The sequence below is a fragment of the Micromys minutus genome, assembly GCF_963924665.1.
Source record: "Micromys minutus genome assembly, chromosome: 6".
NCBI lineage: Eukaryota > Metazoa > Chordata > Mammalia > Rodentia > Muridae > Micromys > Micromys minutus.
In genome coordinates this window covers 3,062,927-3,089,357 of record NC_137975.1, presented here as the reverse complement: position 1 = coordinate 3,089,357, position 26,431 = coordinate 3,062,927, and the positions used below count along the sequence as shown (strand labels likewise).

At 46.1% G+C, this 26,431-nt stretch overlaps 1 protein-coding gene and 1 pseudogene across 2 annotated transcripts in view; one reads left to right on the top strand and one right to left on the bottom strand.

Annotated features, from left to right (window-relative positions):
• Positions 1-25,521, top strand: part of LOC308421820 (uncharacterized protein C1orf21 homolog) — a 196,545-nt gene extending 171,024 nt beyond the window's left edge. The window contains exons 5-6 of the mRNA XM_080918283.1: positions 3,227-3,287; positions 24,689-25,521. Coding sequence (XP_080774409.1) covers positions 3,227-3,287; positions 24,689-24,727 — 100 coding nt within the window. The 3' untranslated portion in view covers positions 24,728-25,521. The remainder of the gene's footprint in view (positions 1-3,226; positions 3,288-24,688) is intronic.
• On the bottom strand, positions 14,427-14,929 carry LOC308422167 (ferritin light chain 1-like; annotated as a pseudogene). The gene has a single exon. The product of its transcript is annotated as a ferritin light chain 1-like (transcript).
• Positions 25,522-26,431: the final 910 nt, after the last annotated feature.

Here is a 26,431-nt window from a genome sequence, read left to right as displayed (position 1 = left end):
TCCCTTCCTAGTACGTAGAGGAAGGATAAGAAAATCAGTGGCGTTTGTCTCTCTACCCAACTCCCAGTCATCCAGTTGTGCCTCAGGAAAAGAAAGTGCTTAGAATAGAGTTGGTGCCCAGGGACTGGTCCTCGCAGGACAGTTTGTCCTCTCACAGCAGGTAAATGCTGACAACATGGTAATGGGAGAGTCCATGGTATCCAGGCACCCTGTCTCATCAGAGTAGAAATTCTATGAGATTTTATTCTCTAAAGAAATCTCTGAAGAATTCCCTCTGGAATGGAACCATAGTAAACAAAGTAAGGCTCCCTCTTTCTACCTCACTAAAAGTAAGGTGATGGACAGGTAACTGGGACCTTGAAGGGAACATTTGTTTCTCTGGCAAAGGGTGTCATAGCCCCCTGGCAGAAGCATGTGTCTGAAAGAACTATGTCCTGCATAAGGTCTTGACAATGACAAGCCTCACCCCCTTTCTATTCGTACGGCCCCACCAACTGCAGGAAGCAGGCTGTATGTCAAGAGTGAGTCTGCCTGGTCTGTAAAGGCAGGGAGCACTCCCCTATCAGTGGGCAGAAACTAAACACTGAGTTTTTGTGCTTGTGTGTCCACAATATTCCTAGGTCAGCATCCTTCACCGTCAGCCTCAAGTTTTTGATACAGAACCCAGAAGTTCCCTGTAATCACAGCAGTGGCTGACACACTTTCAGGGTTGAGATATTCTCCTTCAGCTGAAAGGGTCTCCAACCCCATGGGAAGAACAAAATTATCAACTAACCAGACCCACCACAGCTCCCAGAGACTAAAACACCAACCAATAAGTTCTCATGGAGAGACCCATGGCCCCAGGTACATATGCAGCAGAGGACAGCTGTTTCTGGCACCAATGGGAAGAGAGGCCTTTGGTCCAGCGAAGGCTCGTTTGCCCAGTGTAAGGGAACGCCAAGGTGCTGAGGTGGGAGAGGGCAGCTGGAAGAGGGAGCACCTTCATGGGGGCAGTGGGGGAGGAGGAGGGTGGGATTAGGGAAAAGGGATAACATCTGAAATGTAAATGCAGAAAATATCCAATAAAAAAAAAATTGGGGGAAAAAGAAGAGATAAGTCCCTTCGCCCTCCCCCTTCGCCCTCCATGCATAGGGGTGACTGCTCATTGCATTGCTGCCTGTGTGTTGTAATCATTCAGTAAAGGTGTGAATGGAAGTTGGAAACAGCTGTAGGTGTCTAGCAGAAAACCTGCTTATGTATGAAGAGAGGTGTGAGGTCAGACGCCAAGCAACCTTACCTGTGTGACAAACCACACTGTGAGGGGTCAAGCGTCGCATGAATTTAAATAGTGCTCCATCAGTCCATTAAATATTTATTGCCTTGCTGTTACATGCAAAGATATGCTGTTACACTGCTAAGAAATACAACCAGGGGGCTGGAGAGATGGCTCAGAGGTTAAGAGACTGGAGACAGCTCTTCCAGAGGTCCTGAGTTCAATTCCCAGCAACCACATGGTGGCTCACAACCATCTGTAATGGGATCTGATGTCCTCTTCTGGTGTGTCTGAAGACAGCTGCAGTGTACTCACAGACACCAAATAAATAATTCTTAGAAAGGAAGGAAAGAATGAAAAAAGACAACCAGAAAGATTGCCGTTTTTATGGAGTCCCTTGGACATTTGTCTACACAGACGTGTGTCTCTCCTGCTGTCTATATGAAGATGTACACCTGTTTTAACGTCTTTGCTACCTTCAAGTCTCAACTGCTAAGAGCCTGGCCAAGAACGAAAACCAAAGTATGCCCATGTGACAAACATAGATGCCAAATAGTTCATGTTCTGCACCCTCTGAAAACCCGGGAGTGTTACCTTCACTGCAGACACAGCTGAAAAGCTCGGCTGTGCTATTCCAAAGCCTGGCATAAAGTAGCTTCCGGGAACACAAGTTGACAGAAGTCTCGGGATCGGGCACAGAACAAAAGTGCTGGGGCTACAGTCGATTGGCTGACAGACAACCAGTCCCATTCATGCTGGTGGCCCTGGGTATCACAGTGTTGCAGAAAAGTATAGTGATCTAAGACTACCAGCATAGCCTCTAGTCAGCAAGAGAGCACACTTATAGTGAATCTCTAGAGTGTGCAGTTGGACAGGATTGCCTCCAGGATAGCTCAAGGAAACAATGTTTTGATGTCTAAATAGGTAAAGCTGTGAGCAAGTTGGGAAAACTTGCTGTTGATACGCACGCTGGCGTTTCTGCTCAGTATTCTACGAAGAGGCTGTTTACTGTGTCCTCTTCGTCCCAGATTCTTACCCCATTTTCTAAAACCTTCATAGGAAGTTCCCAAATAGAACATTTCTTTTATTTGAGCAATTTCATAAAGGATTGGCAAACTTACACGCTAGGTGTGAAAGTGCTTTGTAAACTGTGAACTGATTAGTGGCTCACGTCGCTTGCCTTCCACAGCACAGCCGATGTCAGGTGCTCACAGACTTTTAAGTCTTGGCCTTATACCTAGAGAGCGTCTTGTGGGAGTCTTGTTCTTGAAAGCCTGCCGGGCTTCAGTTATCCCTTCCTGTGGCCTCTAGAGTGTGAGGTGTCCTTCTGACGCCACATCACGAGGGCTTCTCCCTACACTTAGCTTAAAGCAAAGAAACCGTCCTCGGCCTGCCCTCCACCCTCCTCCCCAGACACTGCAGCAGATAAGTGTGCGCCTCTCACCCGGTGCCCTCCACCTGCGAGGAATTATCTGCAGGTATTAACAGGCTGGGAGGAACTCCTGAGTAGAGCCCCACAGTGCCTAGCCTTTCCCGTCCATGATTCCTCTTCTTAAAGGTGCAGAAACTGGTGGGGGGCAGGGTCGGGCTGCCTTCTGCCCTCCGCTCTGGGGTCTCGGGCTTGTACTCACAGCTGCCACCTCTGTAAGATCCGTGTTCCATGCATGGCGCCGAAAATGCCACATGTTGCACATTCCGACTTTTCTTCTTTTAGAATCCCAAATGTGTTTTTAAAGAAAAGTAATAATAATTGGCAAGCCCTGCCCAGTGATAACAGTATAAGTAAGGCTGCCCATTGAGTGGAAGTTGGAGTCCTTACATCGAGAGCACTCGTACACTTGGGAACGTGTTTGTAGCCTACTCTAAAGTAGCTTTGGGGTATTTTAAGGGGCAAGGGGCACCTCTGTGTATGTTGGAGGGCATGGATTGAGAAGGTGTTGGAATAAACGCTGACTCTTTTTTGTTTTCCAGCATGCATATCTCTGAAAGCCAACAAGAATTCTTCAGAATGCTGGATGAGAAAATTGAAAAGGTAAGAAGGCCAGTAAACTACATCACTTCAAGATGAATACACTAACGATACTTTTAACCCCGTGTCCCAAATCTTCTGGCAAAGGATGAGACCAAAGCTTAAAAGACTGTATATGGGAATGATCGGATAGAGCCACCAGGACCATTCGCTTCTCTAGCTCATTCTAGAGATCAGTAGAACCCACTGAAAAGCTCAAACCTTGTACTGCAAGTGTGCTATACTGCCTGCCGGGGCCTATCAAACACCTCCGTTTACTTCCAAATTCTTTACAAACATCTTGCCCCATTTCTGTTACTGCGCTCCTCTGGGCAGAGACTTTTTTTTTGCCTCCAGAGCACACCGGCTAGTACAGGTAACACAGAGGGCTGTTGTCTGCATTTTGCTGAGACTCCCAGTGCTTCAGTAACCCTCCCACGGTTGCCTGTCCAATGCAGTGCTCCCGTTAAGGTGCAGCTTCACTTTCTACAGCCTCAGTCATGGAAGAGTCAAGAGAGATCCAGAAACCCTAGCGAAAAAGTCAACTAGTGATTCATAACTCTTAAGTAACTCATAACTATTTCCATAATCATTATCCATTGTCATTAACCATTAACTGCGCCAGAATTCATACCTTAAACTTTTATCATACGTGTGTAAGTATGTGAGTATATTCACACACAGCCTAGCCATCGTCCAGTCAGTGTGCATACACAAGGGTGGTCACCTCAGATGACAGAGCCAGTAACTCCTCACACCCAGTACTGTTGGATCTGTGCTGTTACACCACGTTGCTCGCACGTCTGTGACGATGCCACTGTAAAAACCATGCCCGCTGCCAGCTGCACGGAAGGACAGCACGTCCAGCTATGGTACATGATGCTTGGTAACAAGTGGCTATACCAGTGACGTGTGCCTACGTATTGTAGCTGTTTGAAATGTATGCCTTCTCCTTATAAGAAAATATGTTATTAAGAAATGACATTCCTTGCCACATTGACATCCGTCTCGTGTATCATAGATGCCCTAACAGGCCACGTTAGGAGATTGCCATCCGGGTCTATAGGAGCTCCCTCTCTGATGTTTGTGTAACAAAATTGCCTAGTGACATATTTCTCTAAATGTGTCTTCATCATGACATCGCAGATAATAAGGATGTCTATAATAATCATGACTGGAATTTCTTGGCCCTCTCTCATCAGAGTCTCCAAGTACGAAATTGATCTATGTAGAAAAGCAGGCAATAACTTGATTTCCAATACCCCACGTACTGAATGGCATATGGAGTCAGGTGACACCATTAACTTACAAATCTGACATAACTTATGAACGCTATCCTAGAGAGGAATAAAAAATTAAAACAGAATGTGCTGTAATTAAAGCATCACAGGGCAGTCTTTAAGTTTCATTTCTTATTATTCTACTGTGTGTGTGTGTGTGTGTGTCTGTCTGTCTGTCTGTCTGTCTGTCTGCAAGTGCACATGTCTGTTCAGGTGCACATGCATGTATATGCATATGGAAGCCAGAAGTCATTCCTCAGAACCTCTCTGCCTGGTTTTCTGAGACAGTCTCTCAGTGAGACCCACAGTTTTCCAGATAAGCCAGCCTTTCCAGCCAGTGAGCTCCAGGAACCCACCGTGTCCACGTCCGTAGCTCTGGGACTGCAATCATGGACTATCGTGCCTGACTCTTTATGTGGTTTCCGAGGATGGAACTCTGGTCCTTACGTTTGCAAGCTAATTGTTTTATGGATGGAGCTCCCTCTAGACCTCCCCCTTTTTCTAGTTCAAGGGTTGTTAGGCAGGTCTTGTTTTTAACTTTTTTTTGAAAACTTCATACATGTATATAATGTATCTTGATCATATATGCCTCTCACTACCCACTCCAACTCCCCCAAGGGAGCCCCCCCCCATCACAGTTCTACCCCAACCTTGTGTTCTCTTTTGTAATTTTTATTTATTTTTAATCCACTAAGTCTTCATGTGTGTGTGGACATGGGGAACCTAAGGAACCTACCAGGACCCACACTCCTAAAAAAGTGACTCTCCAGTCCCAACTAACACCAACTGCCAGGAACTCCTCAGCTGCGGATGGAGCCCTGTAACGCCTCCCTTGTGTGCTGGGATTGACTGACTTGATCTTGTACGGGTAACCACAGCTGCTGTGAACTCGTGTGTACTACAGCCATGTCATGTCGGGGGGGGGGGGGACAGCACTTCACAGCACTTCTGTTCCTCTGGCTCCTACCGTCTCTGTCCCCACTCATCGTGATGTTCCCTGAGTGTTAGACAGAGGCAGGGATGACACAGATGTCCCGTCTGTGGCTAAGCCCTCATAAGTCTCCTGCTCCCACTGCAGTCAGAGCTCTTCTGAGCACGGTTGGAACCAGCACAGTGCCATGGTGATAAACTGGATAGGAGGCAGTTTGGCAACATGACCATTGAGATCAATAGATTTTCCTCTATGACTTCCCTGGCCGTGGGTTTTGGTCACGTTTGCAATGTCGGGCATGAACTTCCTCCCGGGGAGCAGACATCAGAGCCAATCAAAAGAGTAGTTGGTTACCCCATCGACTGCCACCATAGCAGCTATGGGTGTACAGCTTTCGTCTAGCAGCCTGCCGTGGCACCTTCCACCGTGGCACCTTCCACCTCTGAAAACCGGTTGGTGGGGAGCTTTCTGATCTGCTCACGACTGATTTCTCAGCTTTCTGCAACCAAAGTGCGCTATGTTCAGCAGTGGGACATTACCATCTAGTTCTGGTGGGCAAGCCAGAGTGACAGCTAGAACCTGGATTATTTTGGGTGCCTCTGACCGTTCTCTGAGGGGTAACTTGTAGGGAGATAACCCGCGCCTGGCATTGAAATCTCCACTTTAAAAACTGGTATCTTTGGAGAGCAACATTAGTCGCCAACGTGGGGGTACTTTTTAAAAATAATATTTTAATTAGTTTACATACTAGTGGAGTTTCCTAAGGCTTCTTCAGAACTGTGATGCATAGTTATAGTTAACCCACCCCTACATCTTTACACACCCACATGCCCACGCCCACTCACACCCTGAGCTTCCAGGACTCCTGTTCACTCATACCACAGGTTCTACTGTCCACTCTCAGACTTTCACATGTGAGTCCCCGTGAAAACATCATTTTGGTTAAGTCTCCTGACCCCTCTTTTCCCTTCCTCTCCACTACCTGCCTGAGCCATTCTTCCTCCAACATCTCGCTCTACCTCATTTCTCCTCTGTTTTACGATTCCCCTCCCCCTACGTGAAGTAAGGACACTCGCAGGAGAAAGAATGTGTGGCTTTTACCTTCTGTGGCTTTTGTCATCTGGTCATCTCTCCCTGAAAATCCTGCCGTACAGTTGCATGGTTTTAATGGAAGATGGAGATGCTCTTAAATCTGTAACTATTTCAGAGCAGACCCAGTTTGAAAAGTGGACTTGGGAAAGAGGAAGCCCAGAGTCGTGTACGGTGTGGAAGAAGCAGCGGCTGCCACCACTGGGATAAAGAGGGGATAATGGCCTTACACGTGCTCTGTGGAGTTCCCTGCCCAGACAGAAATATTTTAAATGTGTTTCATTGTTTTCAGTAAAACACTGGCATATGTCTGACTTGACACTGAAAACTTCATTTCAGATCAATTACCAAACTTCACATATTGGTTCCAAAGATGTTCAGCCTGCTTACATCATTTTGTTTAGTAAAGAGAAGCAAAAAGAGAAATATTTTGTTCCCACTATGATAAAGATCTTTTCTTTTTCTGTTCATTTGGCTTTTTCCACTACTAGTTTTTTGTGGTTGTGGTTGGTGGTAGTGGTGGTAGTGGTGGTGGTGGTGGTGGTTTTTTGGGGCTTTTTTTTTTTGGGGGGGGGGTGGGAGGTAGTGGTTAAATTTTTTTTTTAATTTTGCTTAGTAGTTCAGTGTAGACTGGAAAAACTGAAACCTGGATTTTTAAGTGATGGTTTACGAACATTCATTACCTCTGACAAGACACTGAAGTGATCTTGTCTCTTCTCAGCAAGTTCCCCTGACTGAAACTCTGCCTCCTTTTACTCACTGCTCCTATCTAAAGCCCCTAGGAGAGAACATGACATTTTGGGGCATTTTGACTTGATCATGGCCAGGTAGAGCCTTCCCTGGATGAGGAGTATTTAAATTCAGTATGAACAATGTTCCCACTATAGATACGTCTTTTTCTTTTTGTTTTTCTGGTCCTGTGTTCGGTACCGATAAGCAAACCCAGAGCCTCGAACACGGTGCCTGCTGAGCCAGTGCTGGCTTCCTGGCTCTGCCCCATGCCCAAACATAAGCTTATGTAAAAGAAAGCTGTTACTCCATCCGCAGTGCACTCCCTTGGTTTTCACAGACAATTCCCTGCCCTGTGCACTATGTCTTTCTGGTCCTCCCTTTTGCATTTGCTGTTTGTTCTAAGTACTGCTGAAGTGTTAAGCATCGGAAACTGAAACTCCTCCTCTCAGTCCCCCACCTGCCCAGTGAAGTCCTGGCTACCATTCACGTCGCCGAAACTTAAGTCGAGTTCTTCCGTGTAATTTTCCTGGGCTTTCAGAACATGGCTAAGTGTTTATTTGGTCAATACAAGCGTGAAAACAACTATAAACACAGCCCAAGTCATCTTTGGAAATTTTTTTAGAGTTTATTTAATCCGTTTTTACCTGGAGCTTTACGCTAAGAATCATGCTGAGAAGTTTTGAGCTGATGAAAGCTTGTTTGTTCCTTCCAGAAATGTCCAAGAACTCCCTAAATCTTACAAAGCCAGTCTTATGGAGGTAAAGCCCAGCTTCCCATGACTTGTCCATTGCATTTCCTAGATTATGTAGGGGGTAGGTTGAAATTTACCTCTGTGTCCTCCTCTGGATCCTAAATAAAAACTCCTCAAAACTCGTGTAAAAGCGCACTAGGGTGTGAGGCCAAGGCCTGTCAATTTGTCTGCATAGGAAATCTCACTATGTGTATCCAACTGCTCTCACCTGGGCGGCTCATCAAGACTGCAGCTGACCTTCAGACACAGGAACATGGTCTTCTAAGAACTTGGAGTGCCGCCCTCTCCCCTACACTTAACACACACATCTGCCAGCTTCGGCTTTTAAATCCCTCCCTCCACCTTGGCTTCATTACTTTATATCTCTATATAACATCCTAACTCCCAAACGTTGAGAGGCTGATTTGGAGGTTTATCTTCAATTTCTTTAAAATTATTTTAATAGTTACCCTCAGAATAATGACATCGTATGTACACTTACATACAGACATTACTCTCCTTATCCCATGAGTTCATTTTAAAGTGAGTTTCTTGGGGCAGGGCAGATGGTCCAGTGGTAAAGTTCTTGCTGCATAAGCATAAAGACCTGAGTTCAGATCCCCAGTCCCCGTATAAAAATCCAAGCATTCAGTGCACACCTACAGTCAACAGCACTAAGAGGGGCAGATTGTAGGAGCTCAGTAGTCAGCCAGTCTAGCTGAAGCAATGAGCTCTGGGTTCAGTGAGACTCATCCCAAAATGAGGTGGTGAGCAATAGCCTCTGGCTTCTACATGTTCATACACAGGTGAGTCCATTCTCTCTCTCTCTCTCTCTCTCTCTCTCTCTCTCTCTCTCTCTCTCTCTCTCACACACACACACACACACACACACACACACACACACACAACCACACACAACCACACCAGCACATTCACACTCCCACACAGGGTGGGGGCAGCACAATGTGAGTTTAACGTGAAACTCCTTTGCTGATGGCGAACTCCATTCCGTTAGGCCCCTGTTTCTGATACTGAGACCTTAAAGCATTCTTCTCATTTGGGAGAGTTTTGGAAACTGTAGGCACCATTCACTGTGCCAGCTCAGAGAAGGTTCTGACACCATTCTACTGTTAGAGATAAGTGAAGAAGATGGACTTCAAGGAACATTTTAGTCTGTTCTGTTTCCCTTTGTTTGTCCCTTGGGTGACTAGTAAACTAGACTAAAGGGTACCACAGACTCATTTAGAATTAGGTTTACTTTGGCTGTTGAGACAGGAGCTCATGCTGTAGTCCAGGCTGGTCTTGAACTAACTGTGTGGTCCAGGGTAGCGTCACAGCAATTCTCCTGCCTCAGTCTCCCGAGTGCTGGGGTTACAGGTGTGCACTACTCTTTATTTTAGGTTATTAAGTTGGGGGGGAGGACCTGGGAGGAATTGGGGAAGAGGAAAAGCATCAAAATATATTACAGAAAAGTGTCAGTAAAACTAGCAAATATATAAAGACTGTGCCTGTTAAAATATGCATCTTATCAAACACACAGACTCAGTGGAATTTGTCTGTGGCTGGCCCCAGTTGCTGCTGTTGTGTTTCAGTTATGGATCTTAGAGATTGCAGTGTCTTACAACTCAGCTGTGCCCATGAGCACATAGGACCCCAGAAGTTGTCTGGGATGTGTGTATCTTTGACTTTGGCAGGCAGTGTTCTCTGAGTGAGAATTGTCCCTATCGGCTCGTGTGTTTGAACACTTTGTCTTCATTGGTGGAACTGTTGGGGGGGGGGGGGAGATTGTGGAACCTTTAAGAGGCAGAGTCTGGCTGGAGGAAGTATGTCCCAGGGACTGGCTTTGGGGGTCTGTCACCTCCTTTCGATCCCTGTTCAGTCTCTCTGCTTCCTGTGTGTGGATAAAAATGTGGTCATCGACTTCTTGCACCTTACTGTGCCAAGAAGGACTTTTCCCACGGGAACTATAAGCCAGGATCAATTCCTTGTTTCCTAGGTAGGCTTTGATCGGGATATTTTATCACAGTAATAGAAAAGTACAGGAAGGTTAGGAAGCAACGCAGAGTCCCTGTGGAAACCCATTTCTCCTTCCTTCCTCGCTTCCATTCATTCTTCTGCTTCTAGGTTTCCTTCTAAAATCCACCGCGCATGAACTTGAGACCTGGGCTCTCTTGGTTGGAATTACTCGGGGCAGTATTGTTTGAGTAAAAGTCTAAAGAAGAGCAGCATGTGAACCTGAAATCAGCTGTTTTAAGATGCAAGTTTCTTTATGTAGGGACCCTCTGCCCATGGAACTTAGAAAATGTGGGATTTCCTGAAGGGCCTGATTTCTGTGGGCTCAAAACTATACTTATTGATAAGGAAGAGTGTGGTGAAATCTGCATGTGTGGAGTCATTTTAAAGACCTTTGTTGATTATATCAAATCAGGTCAGTCTGACATGGAGTCTCCAAGTTGCTGGAGAACCAGATACAGTTTTTGACACATGCAGCTTCTGGGGCATTGCTTTGCTTTCTGGCAGTGTCCTTAAAGGTCCCTTCTGTGCCTGAGACTCATGAGAAACGTGGAACTGTTGTGTACCAGCCTAAATGCCACATGACCTGCAAAAGAAGTCATGGCGCTTGTTAATTGGAAGTGGACTTGGCTGCCGTGGTCACCACATAGAACAATTCCCTGCAGGGCTGAAGATATGGCCCAGTTGTTCAAGTGCTTGCTCAAGCATGAAGAACTGCGTTAAGTCCTTAGTAGCTGATAACGGTGGTGCGCATCTGTAACCCAGCACTGAGGAAGGGGTACAGGAGCATCTTGGGGATCTCTGGCCAGCCAGTTTAGCTGAAATAGTGGCGTCAGCCTCTGGCCTGCACACGCACATGCATGGGGGATATGGACACACGTGGGCATGCACACACACACATGCATGCGCACAGAGAAATGTCTTGCTCCATGGTGAGAGCGTGTCATCAGACTGGAGCCACATTGCTTCCTTCATCCCTTGCCTCACTGGTCCCTCTCACACTCGTATAACCAAACTAAAGCTGTGATTTCAAAGAGCAAGGATATGTCTCCTGGTTTGTTTTCATTGCTGCTTACATCTTTCTGAAGACTTGATAATGGTGGTCCTGGTACAGTGGTCACTAGGGACGTGGGAACACAATCCGGCCTTTAAGGATCCCAGAATTCCCCTCTGGCTCATAGGAATTATTAATGAATTCAAGGGGCATGAATGGGACTTTAAGGGGACAGTCAACGGGGACGTGTGGGCCTGAAAAGAACTTAAAGCATCTGCTCACTTTTCTGTGCAGAGCTTGAGGTTCAGAGGATCTGTGGAGGTTCTGTGAGCCAGGTTCTTTAGGGATCAGCAAGAGAAGTATTTGGGTCGTGAAGCAAACAGAGAGATGAATTGGAAGAAAAGCTGTGCCATGGCTGTGAGGGAGACGTGGCCGACGACCCTGTAGACTCAGCACACTAAAGCTGTCAGTGAATGGCTTCATCTTCCCACTGAACTAGACAAGGGGCCCAAGCTAGCACTCAGAGCAGGAAGACACTTGTGTTTAGGTCCTGGTCTTGTTCTGTTTCTGCTCTCCCTTATCCCTCAGGTCACTAATGCTTGCTCCCTCCCCCTGCCCCTCCCCCCTCCCTCTCTACCTCCCCCTTCCCCCTCTCTCCCTCTCTTTCTTTCCTTCTCTCTCTCTCTCTCTCTCCCTCCCGCCCTCTCCCCCCTCCCTCCCCCTCTGCCCCTCTCTCTCCCTCTTTCCTCCTCTCTCTCTCTCTCTCTCTCTCTCTCTCTCTCTCTCTCTCTCTCCCTTCCCCCTCCCCCTCTGCCCCTCTCTCTCCTCCCTGGCAGCCCCTCTGCTATTTGAATTTGGCACCCATGGGTATTGCTCTGACTTTACTGCAAGTGCTCTGGGAGAGAATGTCAATCTTGGTGACTAACTTGGCTCTGTTATTTAAAACCACCTAGCTAAATGTGTTAGCACACACCTAAAAATCTCAGCTTTTCAGAAGGCCAAACACAATCATAATTTCAGGGCTAGCCTGAAGTGAACGCAATCTCGAGTAACTGAGTAAGACCCTGACTCAAAAATAAAAGTAAAAACGGGACTAGAAAAGTATCCCAGTGGTTAGAGCCTTCCCTAGTGTTTTCCAGGCCTTCGGGTCAGTTTCAGTACTGGAATTAAAAAGTCAAAAACTATTGGAAGCATTGAGCAGATCTCTAGGCTTAAAAACCGAGGCTCCCTTGTGTTTGTTTCCCTAGAACATAGCTTGAGATACAAGACACCTGTTGGTAAAGTACAGATAAGTCCTCTGGGCTTCAACGGGCAGACGTTATAAGAGATAGAGATGCGGTTGAGAACGTGATTGTGGCTGCCTTGGATAGGAGATACCTTTAACAATTTGTACCAACATGGGCACACCCAGCAGGTCTGTTGCCAGGGAATTCAATCCACTGAGCCTAGAGGGGGATCACAATACAAGAGAAAGCTTTGAAGCCAATTCAAATCCAGGAACTGACTCCATCTATATGGCTCGGGCTGATCACTTAAACCCTCTGATCCTTTGTTTCCACGCCTAGAAGATTTGGATGATGCTGCTAACTTGGGAAATTAAAGAAGATCTATGCACAGAGTGTGGACTAGGTGTCCTGTGTTCGGTGGATTTTCTGTGCACCACTGAGCATTTGAGACGTCTATGATAGAAGCTGAAAATGAAGAATTAACTCAGATCTTGCCTAAGCCAATCCTTCCTGGGGCAGGCATCTCTCCTTAGATATAGAATATTAGAATGGGACATCTCCGGCAGCCTGGGCATCTTGATGTTTTGTGGCATAACCTACACACTGAGTCAGTCATTCGGCGGCAGGGTACAGCTCAATCCTCAACTAGAATTTTAAAATTGTACATTAATATCAGCTTCAGGATGCTTGTAACAGTAATAATAACCAAAAGGGTTAAGAAAAGAAGCACCAGCAACATCACAGGGAAAGTAAGGCTGGCTCCTTTGGTTCCTTTTATAAGCTTCAGTTAAGCAGAGTTACTCGGTTCTCTGGACCAGAATGGACTGGCACCAGAGGTACAAGATCAAGTGTTGTTAAGTTGTAAGGACCTGTGAAGAATGACCTACCCCATTCTCACTTCCTCTTTAGTGAAGAGTGACGCTGCCCCGTGTCTGTCGACCGTGGCTCCAGGAGGCACCCTGTGCATGATTCTTTAAGTATTTATCCTGGGGTCTCTGGTTATTCTTGGAGAAATCTACTGCAGGGAAACATAGTCTAATCATTCCTAGAGGACTCTGCCACCTTGGAACAGCCTTGTCTTAAGTTCCCCTCTCTGTAAGAGGTGAACTAAAGTGTTCTACACCCAAGATTTTCAACCCTGACTTTTGGAAGTTTAAAGCTGGCCAGTCATAGCTGCCTCCTCTCTGGGCATCCATGAGTGACGGCCCATGGAAGGAACCCGTGGCAGATCCTGACCCAGCACGCCCCTGCCTCCTTGATGACGTCAGTAAATCCCCACACAGATCCAGAACTAGTTTGGAGTACACTTGTGACTTTAAAACATCAAAAGGTTTGTGGTTTTGTGTGTGTGTGTATGTATTTAAATACGCAAAAGCACATAAAAGAATAATATGTTTGATAAATCTGATGTTACCGATGTGGTAGGAATATTAATGTCTCTGAAGGGCTTGGGGTGGGAGTGTGGCTCAGTGATGGAGTACGTACCTTTGCCTGAGGTCAACCTGCAGCGTCAGAATTAGAAACAAAGCTGAAAGGATGAGTACCAAACCAGAGCGACTGTGATTTCACTTCCTAGTTGGGAGAGTTGACAGAAACGCCTTACAGAGTGTGGGGCGTTCTTGTGTCTGAGCGGTAGCCAGATAATGTCCGCTCCGTTCTTTGTATCACTCTGAAACTTTTCTTTCTGGAAATTGAGAGAAGACCATGAAAACAGTATTTATAGCAAAATGTCAAGTGGCAAAAAAAAAAAAAAAAAAAAAAAAAAAAAATCAGATTCCATAGCGGTCGCTGACCTTGCTCAGCACTGCTGCTGTCCGGAAGGAACATGAACATCTTGTCAGTGCACCTGAAACACTGCTGTTTTAGATCTCACTTGAAACCCCTATTCCCAAAGCTCCCATAGTCACAGCCACAGAGAAAACGGAGTTGTCCAGCCCCCAGGAAATGCTGTTCTTGCTGGGCCAGTTGGTCACATATGTGGCAACTTTTTTTTTTTTTTTTCTGTTTTGAAAAGCTTTATTTTATTTTATTTTTCTTGTTCCAAGACTTGGGAGAGGCTCCAGGGCGGTTACAAAGTGACCTAGTGGCTTTAGAGGTTCATTCAGGTGGAGGTCCTGAGGCGGCTGGTGCAGCAGAGGAGGGAGCCCCTTGGAAGGCACAGAGGCCTCCTAGTCCTGCTTGAGAGTGAGGCGCTCAAAGAGATACTCGGCCAGAGACCCCTGGGGTACGCAGTCTGCCCAGGCTGTGGCCCTGCCAGCCGACGGAGGTTGGTCAGGGAGCTTCACCTCCTTATCCAGGAAGTGGCTTTCCAGGAAGTTGCAGAGATGCGGGTCTGCGCGGGCAGAACCCAGGGCATGCAGATCCAAGAGGGCCTGGTTCAGGTTCTTCTCCAGGGCCAAGGCAGCTTCCATGGCCTCCAGAGTTTTACCCCACTCATCTTGAGATGGCTTCTGCACATCCTGGAAGAGTGCACAGCCCCCACGATCGTTCTGCAACTTGAGACGCTTGGTGTCCCCCATGTTTCCCCTCGGCCAGTTTGTGGAAGAAGTGGCCTACGCCCTCCAAAGCCCAGAGAGAGGTAGGTGTAGGAGGCCCGGAGGTGCAGGCTGACCAGGCAGTTCACCGCAGCTTCCACTTCGGTGGAATAATTCTGACGAATCTGAGAGGTCATGGCTGGTCCGGATCATGGGGCAAACCGCGAAGACGGTGATGACTGGTCCTAGGAGCTGGAGGCGGCAGGGAGATGGGAGCCCCCGGGTCTGTTCCGTTCAAACACTGTTGAAGCAAGACACAGACCCACGGGACCTCAAAGGCGCTGCTGGCAACTCTTAATTTAACCTGCATTTCATAACCCATTGAGCCAAACAGTCTCCGCTTAACAATTGATGCTGACACCTCAGCCTCTTACATTTTGTCTGAACCCCACGTGGTTGCCATTCTCCCTATAAGCTTTCTGGGGACATATGCTGGGTCAGGATGGCTAGCAGACAACTCCAGACACACAGTGAAATCCAGTGCACCTTACTCATCTTCCTTTCTGGAATTTGGGCACATTTGGCACCTTAGCCATCTCTGGAAGAAGAAATCCAAGTGGAAGTGTTCTTCTTCTAACCTAGAAGACATATTCAACAGGCCTTCCTTTCCTACTTCCTGATTAGCGTGGTCCTCCTTCATGGTTCTTAATGATTGTCCCTTGTGCTTCCTGTTCTGAAAGCCAAGAAGAAGGAAGGGAGGGTGAGCCTCCTAACCCAGCAAGCAGTGACACACCCCTGTGGAAAGGAAGAAAAATCATCATTAAAAATTGACCATCCTCAGGGCTGGAGAGATGGCTCAGTGGTTAAGAGCACTGACTGCTCTTCCAGAGGTCCTGAGTTCAAATCCCAGCAACCACATGGTGGCTCACAACCATCTGTAATGGCATCTGATGCCCTCTTCTGGTCTGTCTGAAGACAGCTACAGTGTATTCATATAAATAAATCTTTAGAAAATATAATTGACCATCCTCTCTGTATTCGGTAGGCAGTTAAGAGTGGTAAGCAATATCTTCCACTTCTCCACTGTGACTGGTAAGGCTGGTCACCATCCTTTGGGGGAAATGGAGAGGCGTCTGTAATCCAACCAACAAACTGGTGGTCCCAAGACTTTTGCTGTCAATCAAGAAAAGGGATGTGACTTGTCTTCCCAAAGGTCCATCCTCACTTTAAATTCTAGAGTAAACACTGTCTCTTCAGGTTATAAAGGTTTTACAGAATTTGGAATCACATCTCTCTCATGAGGCAAATGAATTCAAATCTAGATTTGCCAGTGTACAAACTGAGCCCCAGGGAGACTCACAAAGCCACACCAACCACAGGAGAGTGACGTGTAGATGGCAGAGAAGCAGACGGAATGTGAAAAGTTGGATTGAAGACTGCAGATGGATTGTTAAATTTAATTCTGCCGGTTGCCATTTTCTTGAATTGTAAGTCGCTACCTCACAGATGTTTTCTGAGTCGGCGTCCTGCAGAATTCAGTTCATCCTGGAAGAAAGGGCAAAATTCTTGGGTGGACATCAGCTCTGGCGTCCAGCCCTTGGGGGAAAGCTGTTCTGGCCTCTCAGTGCAGGGATGGATGGTTGCCATGCTTCCTAGGCCTGAAACAGACCGAAGTACATGTGGCTCACTGAAGAAAAGGACCTTTACATACGTATGTAAGAGCTGACCAATGAAGGGACAGAAAAGACTTTGCATTATTGGACAAGTGACATGAAATTCAACTTTTGGTAGCCACAGGTCATGGCTTGAGGGGTCATGGTGGGTGGTGTTTTAAAAGTCACACTATTTAGCCCAAGCTTGCCTCAAACTCAGTCTTCCTGCCTCTGTCTCCTGAGTGCTGGGATAGCTGGCCTTATGGATGTTTTAGGGCACTGGCTCTCAATCTTCCTAATGCTTCCGCCCTTTAATACAGTCCCTCAAAGTGTGGTGACCCCCAGCCATAAAATTATTTTTATTGCTATTTCATAACTGTTACTTTGCTACGGTGATGAATTATAATGTAAATCTCTGTTTTCCAATGGCCCTTGGCAACCCCTGTGGAAGGGCCACTTAACCCCACACACAGGGGTCACCATCCACAGCTTGAGGACTGCTGTTTTATGGGGATTTAGCCGCACTTGTTAAGCTGGTGCAGGGGCCAGATGGAACGGAGCCTCAAATATCTACTGGCCCTGCCATAGGAAATTGGCCAGTCTTTTCTCTGGATGTGGGTTTGGTATGACCTGGAGACTGTAGACATCCCAAGTTCTTTATCCTGTCTCCTTCTCATCGCCATCTTGTGGGGAAGAGACAGACAAATTCCCATTGGGAAATGTAAGCTTTAAAAGGGTCTGAACTGCCCTTGCCCTGGTGGTGTAATGACAGTGAATCCAGCGCCCAGGGGCGGGGAGGGGGGCGGGGAGGGGGAAGGGGGCGGGCCCACGGTCTGTCTTGAAGATGAAAAGTCCTGTATACCAGGACTGCCATCGCTTCTGTTATCTCGGGGTCTTCCTGACTGGTCCGAGCAGCAGTGAGAGGCAGTTGGTCAGTCACACTCTGATGCTCTTCACCCGCCAGGCCTTTTTCCCAATTGAAATAATAACGTCAGAGCCTAATTAGAATAAAGCTTATTAGAGACAGAGACAGCCATTACTGCCTCTACTGATTTTTCTAATGAAATAAGCGGGGGTGGGGGGGCACTTTAACAGGGCAGCTAATTATTTTTTGTTTTGTTTTCTTCAGCATTTCTCCCGAGTTTAAAACTGTGGTTGTAAGCTGCCACTGGACTGAATATGAAAGTAGAGCTGAATGTGTGACATTCCCAGCCACGGGGGCGGCATCTGCTTCCCCAGAGGCTCTTCTCTCTTCATTCCCCACGGTGCGTCCTCTGCACTCTGGCTGGTGGCTCCTAGGTGCTGAAGCTACGCATGTGGTTCAAGGCTCAAGGCCCATTCCACAGAGACTTGGTTATGCCATTGTTTCAGGACCATGATCCCTAGAGGAACAAACTGCGAGCTATCTGGGCAGAGAAGGGAAATCCCCGATGAATTTTCTGTACAGGAGTTCAGATGGGGCAACTGCATTTTATTAACCAAAATGCTCCTTGCTCCTCAGAAAGCAGTAGCGTCCCACGGTGCAGGGTCGAGGCTGTTACAAAAGGAGAACAGACGTTGGAACCTGAGTGTGTGGCGGGGCAGAACACTTGCCTGGCATGCGTGAAACAGAAAACGAGGTGGAAATGCTCCCACACATGCCGCCCAGCGGAATAGCTTACATGCATACATGCAAAGATGGGTTCTGGCATCCACTCCTAACCCCTCCTTACATCCTCCCTGTGGGAGCAATACAAGGCCACACAAGCCAGCCTGACCTCTGCTCATCTATTGAACTGTTAAAGAGGGCAGGACTTCCTCCTGGGGGCGGAGCTTCCTCCTGGGGGCGGGGCTTCCTCCTGGGGGCGGGACTTCCTCCTGTGGACTCTAAGATAGCTTCCTTCTCTAATCAAAATGGCAGGACATTTTGATTGCTAACACTCACCAGCCTCCTTTTAAGGTTTGTTCACAAATGATGTGACGGGAGGCTCATGGGATTCCTGGGACACCAAAGGACAGATGAGCAGGAAGCATTACCTGTCCTCTCAAGTAAAGGGGGGTCACCATTTTACCCAAAATTTCTATATACCCTGTTGGGGTAAATAAAGTTAGGGCCACCTCTGAGGACAGATCAACAGAATGGTACCATAGTAGACCCAGGTCACAGCAAGTAGCCAGGCAGCGAAAGCTGGGTAAGCGTGAAGGCAGAGGGTAGTCAGTGTGCAGATGATTGACTGGGACAGAGAATACGGGATGCCCTGGAGCTGCCTGGTGGTAGGCAGTACGTAAGCATGTCTTAGTACCTGTTTCAGATACTCTTCCTATGTCTGGTAAACATGCTTTGTGATAAATACTTGTAGTTATAAACGTGACAACTTCATCAAGGTATAAGGGATCTTATAAATATATAAAGCTAGCTGGTTTTTCATGCCCAAGCCAATGGTTTTTAGGAAGTTTGCCCAACTGCAGAGCTGTCCTTGCACTCTAACTTTAAAAAACTTGTGTCATTAAGGACTCTCCTACTTGCTTGTAGTCACTCTCTGGTCCCCCACCTGTGACCTTTGGGTTCTATTTCTCCGATTGCTACAAAAAAAAAAAGGATACAGATCTTTGCTTGGCTTAGTGAGGATTGCTAGGCCACTGTACAAGCAGCTAGACCCACTGTGTGCCTAGTATACCCACTGTGTGTACTAAGCCACTGTAGAAGCAGCTAGACCCACTGTGTGCCTGGTATACCCACTGTGTGTACTAAGCCACTGTACAAGCAGCTAGACCCACTGTGTGCCTAGTATACCCACTGTGTGTACTAAGCCACTGTACAAGCAGCTAGACCCACTGTGTGCCTGGTATACCCACTGTGTGTACTAAGCCACTGTAGAAGCAGCTAGACCCACTGTGTGCCTAGTGTACCCACTGTGTGTACTAAGCCACTGTAGAAGCAGCTAGACCCACTGTGCACTGCAGCTAGCAGTGAGTGAGGCCTGCATCCATTGTACATCCTCAAAAACTAATGTGTAATTAGTTTTTAATTGTTTTTATTAGTTTTTTTACATTACTAAAGCAGAGTGTGTTTCTACTGTGTTTTATTTTGAATGAGTTTTCACCTCTGTGCTTTACCTCTCTGTAGGGTCCTCTTACCTGTGCCTTCATTTAAAAGTATGAATTTTTCTTCACAGTTTACACAGATTTCATATTAAATCCTTTGGCTATTTTTGCCAGTGTGAAGTTTTCCCTTTTTTAATGTGTAAGTATAAATATGTGCAGATACAAAGGTGGGGGCGTCTGTCTGTCTATCTGTCTGTGCTCACGCATGGACAATCCTGGGCGTCACCCTCAGGAACGCCTCTCCTTCCTGTGAAGCAAAGTCTCTGACTGGCCTGGAGCTCGCTAGTGAGGATGCACTGACTGGCCATCGAATCCCGTCTCCACCATCCCCAGCTGTGTGGAGGGCGCACATGTGCATGTTAACTTCAGCGACTTCCTCAGACATTTTCTACTTTATTGAGACAGACTCTCTCCGCATCTGGAGCTTGCCCGGATGGCTAATCTGGCTAGCAAGCTTGCTTCTGACATCAGTACCTGCTCCTAAATGCTGAGATCACAGGTAGCCATCAGCCCGTCCCAGCTTTTAGAGTAAGTTCCGGAGTTACAAACTCTGGTCCTCACACTTAGCCCCAACACCAGCTTTTTCGTGGATTCTGGAACCTGTGTTTGTGTCCTGGTTACAAAGCAGAGGCTCTGCAGACTGAGCTACGGCCTCTGAGTGATGCTGAGTTTATGTTTTTATGTTTTCTATTTGCTTTTTACTTGTTCTAATACTCGGGTGAGCACACACACAGCTGTTCTGTTTTCATTTCTTTTTTCTTTTTCTTTTTTTTTTTTTTTTTTTGTGAGGCTATTTAACTGTTTAGTTAACATCACCTCAGATTAATGAAAGTTTGGGATTACATTCTGGCAAATTTTTAGATTTATAACACTGCCATGTACTCAATTTCCATGCGGCTTAATCTGTTTCTGAGATATGACATCTAGGATTTACGGTGTGGGGTTCTGGATATCTGCTTGTTTTGAATGTGTCTTTAGAAAGGAGGAGGAGGAGAGAGGGAAGGAAGAGGAGGAAAGAGGCAGAGAAAGAGATGAAGACGAAGAGGAGGAGGAAGATTGATTCAGACTCAAAGGAGTGCTGAGACGGATAGAAGCAGGTTAGTCTCAGGAAATGGAGCCAAGGCTGCCATCAGTCTGCAGAGGCGTCCTCAGGGCCTCTGGTCTCCAGGGGCTACAGGAACGCAGGGTTTAGCTGCTCTGTTCTCAAAGATTTGCCGTTTGTTTTTCAGTGCATGGGGCAGCACATGCTAGATCAACACTTTATCACTAAGCTGTACCCTCCATATTTTTCTGTTTATATGTTTGTTTGGGTACCGTGCAGGGTTTTGATAAGTTGCCAGAGGTAACCTTCTACTTGGAAACCTCCTGCCTCAGCTACATAGCCAAATAGCTAAACCTCCCAAGTAACTAAATATTGCAGGCCTGTGCCACCAAACCCAGCTTTTTCTGTAATTTGAATCTATACCGAAGTGGCCCTTGGCTCTTTCAAAGAATGTCTTTCCTGGCTATCATCATCCAAAGTTTCCATTCTTGCAATATGCTAGGGCCTCCAGGAAAGCTTCCCATGGGTCCTTCGCACAAGGCTGGGGTTATGACTGACAGTTCCCAGCTCTGGTTGTCTCTCTGGGTCTTTACAGAGGCTTTTGTTTGGGTCCCTTTATGGAGGTTGGAGGGGCATACTTCAACTAAGAGACATACTGTGCAGCGTTCAGCCTGCTCGCTGATGCTTCCCAACTCTTGATAGCTGAACATTTGATGATTCTCGGTTCTTTAACTATTTAAATGAGACATGAAGTCCTATTAGCAGAAGCAGGTTCCCTGGCCTGCCCAGGACTATATACAAATGGGGGTTCCCATAGATTATGGAGACTGGGTCTCTTAGGACTGTGTGTCATGTGGTACCTCTTAGCTGCAATATGTTCTGATTGCAGAAGTCTACCAAAAATTTGATCCTCTGACCTGTGGTCAGGTGATAAGAAAATGAAGCTGACTGTGCTGTGAATTTTCTTATGATGTCATAACAGGCTCACAGGGAAAGGCAGGGGCGCATGGAGGGATCTTGCTTGGTCTCCTCTGAGATTTACTCACAAGCCACAGGCTCCACTCCTACCCTGCTGTGCTGATATGAATAATAAATGAAATGATGTCTACAGAGAAACTCACGCAGGTCATTTTTTCTCTTTCACATAGCAATTAGAAAAATGTAGGGGAGCAAGTTCTCAGAAAATGAGGGTTTCGGGATCTTGGTTTTACAGAGGGTTTATTCAGCTTTAGCTCTCAAAGGATATTGTAGAGGGTCTTCCTGTGCTAGCATTAAACTTGGAGGGTCTGAAATGGTCCTTTAGGTTGTTGGTTTGTTGGTTTGTTTTTTAATGTGTGTTCATTGTGTGTGTGTGTGTGTGTGTGTGTGTGTGTGATTACTGCCAAATTTTTCACTGTGATGGAGGAGGGCCCCTCCCAACCTCATGTGAGCCACCCAAACCTTTGCTTAGATGTGAGGCCTTATTTTGACCTAAACTGGAGAGGAACTTTAGTTTTTAAGCATAGAACTTGTATTCGTGTACAAGAATTGGGGTTCAGGTCTTCCTGGGACACACTGCTGAGGAGGAACAAAGTTCTCTGGCCCCTGTCAGATCACACCTTATGACCAGAGCACTCACCCACAAGGGTTTTCCACCCTTGCTGAACAAACCCAGTGTTTACACTAACCGTGAGAACAGAAGGGGCAACAGCTAACTATATCGATTACCTGACAGAGTGATGTATTTCCCACACATAATCCTGGTCACAACCCTATTGGTAGAGATTACAGCTTGTGCCCAAGAAACCAAAGCCTATTATTTTGCCCAGCATCCATCAGCGCATCCACTCTGAGCCTCCTCAGTTCAAGCCACGCGGAGAGCATTGCTTGATGTTTGTAAGTCTATGCTGCTAGATTTGTATTCATCCTGTAGCCCACACTGGGAAATAAATTCCCCGTGGTCAGGATCCTTGAGGGAGGGTCTCCATTACAGCTCTGTAACGAGTGGTTGAGGGAATAGCTCCTGCCGGGTCGGGGCCAAAGTGAGAGATGGTGTCAGCATGAGCCATGTCCCCAGGAAGGCTGTCATGGCGTGACTGCTACCTACATCCTCTTCCTGGGAGCATTAGTTGTCCGTTCTCTCCATCCATTAGAGGTTTTATGCCACAAGTGAATGAAATCTCAACTGGACTTAGACGTTCGGCAAGGCATGGAGGGGGCAAGGAATCGGTTCTCACTTCTGCTTCTGGGGGTCCCAGGTCTTCATTGTATGTTGGTGTGTGTTTTGTTTTGTTTTTGCATACATGTACCCACACACTATGAACAAACGATCTACCAGTCACTGCTTAGACACTATTAATAAAGCAGCCACGTCAAATAACTGCGATAATTTTTATTCCACCAGCAAGAAATGGAGACTAAAAGGTGACTTGAATAAGGCACCAAAATCAGTAAGAAACGCAGCCAGATCAGCAGCCAGACATGGGGATAAAATTCATCAGACTGACACTTAGCATTAGGGAAGTGTGAAATATTCCCAATGTGCAGATATATAACAAACATTTAAATGTGTCCATATATATGATGAATACACATTTTTTAAAAAAAAATTAAGTATTGGTGTTTTTAAGAATGAATTCCAAGTGTTTAGAAAATTCTGGGTTTGTTTGAAAAACAATTTACTAAATATGCTGGAAGGAACTGTAGGCCGAGGGTTAGAAAAGTACCTCTAGTAACCAAAATTTGTAGGGTGTTTTTTACTGTAATAAAATATCATTTATAATATTACAAATTCAGCATGAACTCAAAGGTAAACAAAGACTTGTTTGCTACCAATACTTCATGCACATCAACTACAGAAACGGAATAGAATAAACAGAAATAGAATAAACACAAAGGATGTATTGAAGTTGCCTGAAATAAATGTATCATAAAATAGTTAACAAGGGAGTAGCTTGGTGGCTTGCTTATCTAAGTTAAGATTAAACATCGCCATACCCAGTTTTTAGTTCCATCGCTTGAAGTTCTTATTTCTTATATGTTACTGAGCCAAAAGATCTGTTTTTAAAGGAGCATTTGCCCCTAAATTTAGAGCATCTAGCTTTGTGCCTAAAATGAAGAATCAGTGGTGACTACAAACCGAACAGTCCAACCTTTCACAGAAGTAACAGTCCAACCTTTCACAGAAGTAACAGTCCAACTTTCACAGAAGTAACAGTCCAACCTTTCACAGAAGTAACAGTCCAACCTTTCACAGAAGTAACAGTCCAACCTTTCACAGAAGTAACAGTCCAACTTTCACAGAAGTAACAGTCCAACTTTCACAGAAGTAACAGTCCAACCTTTCACAGAAGTAACAGTCCAACCTTTCACAGAAGTAACAGTCCAACCTTTCACAGAAGTAACAGTCCAACCTTTCACAGAAGTAACAGTCCAACCTTTCACAGAAGCCCGTTGGGTCTGTGACATTGTGATGCAACAGAAGTGTGGTTTTGTCTTGCTAGTTACATACTTTGGTCGGGACAGAGCCAGGTCGGGTATGGAACCGTCATCCTACTCTTCACAATGGAGACGAGAGGAAGGATGCTCAAAAGCAGCCGTTCCCTAGGACCTTGCCGGCGGGCTCGTCAAAGCCCCAGTCTCTGTAGTCATTCATGAGAGCCAGTCACAGCTCCAGATCTGTGTTCACCAAACCCCGTTTATCCGAACCATTTTTGAGTGAATTAAAAACCCAGGCACCCCTGGATTGCACACCCTCCTCCTGAGACATTTTTAAATGCAAGTGTGAGGAGGGCACTGCAGAGAGTGAGGCCCTAAAAGTGACTTTTGAGGCCTCCTGCTGAGAAAGAAAACTCCCAGTGCATCTTGGTGGAAGCTGTATCTCATACATGCTTGTAATATAAGTTGAGATAAATTCTTACCAGCATTTTTAAAAAGCTTATTATGAGCTTGGTCTATTATGCCTTGAAGTAAAAGGAGCTTAAAGTCAGCCCGTGTGTGCGTGTGCATGCACCATGTGTGTGCTGCGTGCATGCTCCATGCGTGTGCATTCCTATGTGGACTGCATCTGTCTGAACCCAGTGCTTACTCAATTCTATTACAAAGCAAACTTAAGTCGGACGGAAATGGACTGGCTGCAACTATTCCAGACCCTGGTTTAGCGTGTTCATTCATGTGACCTTTGCTTTCTTACTCCCTAGGGTCGGGATTACTGTTCTGAAGAAGAGGACATCACATAGCGTCTATTCTCCCAATCGGACCAGGAGCCACTGCTGTGTAAATAGGTTACACCCCAGTTGAAACCTTTGCAAAGGTCGGTTCTCTTCGCTGAACAGCACTATTGCAAACGAAGACTGTTCCATATCCTATGCCCCATTAAATTACAGTGTTTCTTAATGAACCTGCAAAGGAATATTGCTAAACACCGACACACACACACACAAAACAAAAACAAAAAAAAAAAACTGTTCCTGGAACTTTCTTTGTTGCTGCTAGTTAAAACTTGTTGCAACTTTTCACTTCTCTCGTGTCCAAGTATGCAGCAGAATTCTGCAGTTCACCTTAAAGATAGTATTGGTTTCACGATGTGTTCTAGCCTTGTTTTCTCTACGACGGGGTAGCGGTGAACTCTGATACAGAAGTCAGTTCTAGCCTGGTTCTGCTTTCCCTCTTTTCTCCTTATCCATCTTTCGAGTGGTCCAGAGATGACCTGACCCTTGCTTCTCACTGGTAAAGTGGGGCTTCGGACATGGGATGGCGGCCATGGTGAGCCTAGTTTCTCTGCTCGGAAGTAGAAGAGCCGTGATTGATTGCAAGCATGCTGGGACCTGACTCCTGGAAGTGACAGGGGACCGAGCGAGCGAGCGAGCGAGCAGTAGGTTCCACTTACTAGGACTCTTAGTGCAGGGTTTAGCTTGTAGCATTGGCTTTGCTCAGTTGCAAACAGAAGTGTGACCACGTGACCACAATCATTTTCAACCCCTCCCGCCTCACTTTTTTTCCTAAGAAATAAACATTTTGCTGTTTTTATGTATCCTTGTCTTCTCCCATTCATCCAGTTCAGCATTTTAAGATGACCCCAAGTGTGGAAGCTAAGTCCTCCTTCAGAGTGACACTGATGATTGGCCTAAATGGCTCCCCACCCTTATGGTGACATCTACCATGGTTTGGAAGGGCTGTAAGTGGTCAGAGGAGATGAGGGGACAATCCCGTGACTTCATAGGAGAGCTGGAAACCACCTTTAACCTTTCAATCTGTTAGCCATTAAGACACGCTGTTTCCTGATTTCCCCCTTCAACATGTCATGTGAACCTTGCTCCTTCATTTATGTTTCCAGCTCTGGTGGTGTAGGTAACAAAAAAAAAAAAAAAAAAAAAAAAATGTCTGCCTACATAGGACATTCACACTGGTGATGTTATTTGGAGATGTGAAAGCCAAAAGCCCCTGGTGGTGGGGAGTGTTGACTGTGTGTTCAGTAGAGTTTATTTTTCCATACTGTATAAAGAGAATGGTCTCTTCTCAAAGACAGAAGTAATATTTTTAACAAATATTGTCACAAGTAAATAGCAATCAAAAGTAGAAAAATAACTTTTGTATTTTTTTAATCGTGTTTGATAGCTTTGCTGAGGGCTCTCTTTGTTACTTTCATGGGAGGGCACCCTGTTAAATGCCATGCCAACAGTCCAAGGGTTGGGCTTGTCCTACACACACACACACACACACACACACACACACACACACACACGAATGCTGTGTTTTTCTCTCTGAGGGCTGTGAATTTCAAGGGTCTCTATATCAGCCATGCTGCCTGCCACCTTGGAAGGTGGCATAATTACAGGAGAGACAGTTAAGATGTCCCCAGTTGTCAGAAAATTGTCTGCCACAGACTAGAGCAGGAAGCTAAATTTGTTCTTGCCAAACTGAGCCTTGACTTTCAAAGCTGT